Source organism: Zea mays, chromosome 3 (genome assembly GCF_902167145.1).
Source record: "Zea mays cultivar B73 chromosome 3, Zm-B73-REFERENCE-NAM-5.0, whole genome shotgun sequence".
NCBI classification, from domain to species: domain Eukaryota; kingdom Viridiplantae; phylum Streptophyta; class Magnoliopsida; order Poales; family Poaceae; genus Zea; species Zea mays.
In genome coordinates, this window is record NC_050098.1 from 172,167,706 (window position 1) to 172,170,076 (window position 2,371).

At 46.8% G+C, this 2,371-nt stretch overlaps 1 protein-coding gene across 1 annotated transcript; it reads right to left on the reverse strand.

The window, feature by feature from the left end:
* Positions 1 to 296: 296 nt before the first annotated feature.
* On the reverse strand, positions 297 to 2,371 carry LOC100276004 (uncharacterized). Its single transcript, NM_001149900.2, has one exon. It carries the CDS (start codon positions 2,270 to 2,272, stop codon positions 476 to 478), a length of 1,797 nt encoding a protein of 598 aa, NP_001143372.2. The 5' UTR covers positions 2,273 to 2,371; the 3' UTR covers positions 297 to 475.

Sequence of the window (2,371 nt, forward strand, 5' to 3'; positions counted from 1 at the left end):
ATGCCACATTCTAAAAAATAGTCTATTCCATTCCAATTTCTCAAATTAAAAAAAATGAAAGGAAACAAACGGGATCTAAGAGATAGCAGTAAAGGTGACAAGAGTAAAAAAACAATTGATGAAATTATCCCAAATCACAAAATATGTGAAAGAATATTTTCGTAACTTGAATTCCACTGGCAGCCAAAATTCATTCGTGTTCTTAAATAAGACATGAAAATAAATTATCGACATGTAGAATGGCGCATGGAAATCCTAAACAGAAGCTCCAGAAGTCCAGACCAAAACTAAATATTCTTCTTTGTCAGTCTAGCATTTAAATATAAATGCAAAATTATTGTAGTAAATAACAACAAACAAAAACAGGTACAAAGATGATGTTTCTTGCAAGCTCACCAGAGCTGAAAAGCTCAAAAAGAAAGGTTCTATCCAAAAGTTAATTAGCAGACATATGGATTTGAGTATCCTAGAGAAACTATGCTTCTTGGCTCGCCTTTGACTGCATTTCCTCCCCTTCCAACTCCTTAACTGCAGTTATGAGGCTGCGACTTATACCCCTTAGGCATAAACCACTATCCTCCATTTCCTCCAGGAGTTTCTCAGCTCTTCTCCAGTCCATAGCCTTGAGACACAATGACTGAATCAGTTTGTCATACTCATCCACATTTGGCTGCAACCCATCTTTCTTCATCTCCTTTAGGCACTCATTGGCCTTCTCGAAGTCCTCCATCTTGCAGTATCCACGGATAAGTATGTGATAAGCAACCCTGTTTAGCTTCGGATGAATTTTCTTAGCTTCACGAAGTAGATCATGGGCTTCATCAATCATGCCTCCTTTCGCGTAGCCACTCATGAGCACACTGTAAGTATAGATATCAGGGCTGATCCCTTGGCTCTCCATCATTCTCATCAAACCTTTTGCATCCTCCATTTCTCCCTGTTTTGACAATGCTGTGATGACAAAATTAAACACTGCATTACCAGGAGCTGGCCCAACATTTACCATCCTCATCAACAATGCTTTTGCATCCTCCAATTTCTTTTTCCTACACAAACCATGTATAACTGTGGCAAATGTCTTGCCTGCATTCTTAAGAGATTCCCCTTTGTACTCTTCAAGCTGCACCATCCTCATCAACAAATTATTTGCATCCTCCATTTTGTTTAGCCTACACAAAGCATGTACAACTGTGGCAAAGGACTTGCCTGCATGCTTAAGCGACTCCCCTTGGTACTCTTCCAGCAGCTCCAGAGCAGTACCAATGGTCTCATCATTCCTTGCCAAAGCACCAACAAGGAAATCCAAGGCTAGTTTTGGGACTGGAATCTTTTTTTCCTTCACTGCAAGATATAATGAGTGTGCCATCTTCACCTTCTTCCCCTCACAAAGGTAAATCAAAATCCTGCCAACCTTCTCACCATTAGGGAAGCAGGCAGAGCCAATCATCTTCTCACAGACTTCACAAGCAGAGCGGAACAAGGACTTCTTTCGTGCTGCTTCAATCACAAGATAATAGCTGTCACTGTCCGGAGTGCAACCAAACTCATCGAACTTGGAGAACACCTCCAACGCTGCTTTCGACTTCTCAACCTTCCAAAATATGGCAATCATTTCATTCAACAACGGTGTACTCACTGATCCTGACACAGAGCCTATTTCCTTAATCGAATCCCAAAGCAAGTAAGCGTCTGCCTTGTCTATCTCAGCAGAATCAGCTAGCTTGCTCACGAGAACCTCAAGATTCGAGAGGCTCTTGGAAGCGGGGTTATTCTTCGCGGCATAGTTGAACAGGGAAATCAGCTTCTTACAGGAGCATTGTTCAGCAGCAAGGAGGACTGCGGCTAGGAGTGGCTCGTTGAAGTCCACGGTCATGTCAGCGAGGGTGGACGCGATCTCGTCCTCGGGGGTGGACTCCACGGCGGCGCAGACGCGGGCGACCTCCTCATCGTCGGCTACGGCGTCGGCGCTGCCAGGGGAGGCAAAGATGTCGTCGGCGTGGCCAGCTTCCTCCCACATCGAGCTCAGGTTGTCCTCTCCGGCCTCAGCGGCATCTTGAGAAGCCTTGGTCGGGGAGGAGAAGGCTTCAGGGAAGGGATCCGCGGCGGCGGCGGAGGAGGAATCGGGGATGGGATCCGGGGAGGAGGACAGGAAGCGGGGAGGTGGGACTCGGGTTAGGGTTCGAGTGGGATATGGTTGTGGAGGTGGTGGCGGTGGCCGGGTAATGGTCGAGCGGAGTAGGAGCAGCGCACGAGCTCGCGAACGCCACATCATCGCCGTCGTCCTCGGCGGCGGCGAGATGTGTTCTAATTGTTGCGTGCCTCGTGGTGGAGACGTGGAGGAGGGAGGTTTCTTTCATTCTAGGGTTTAAGG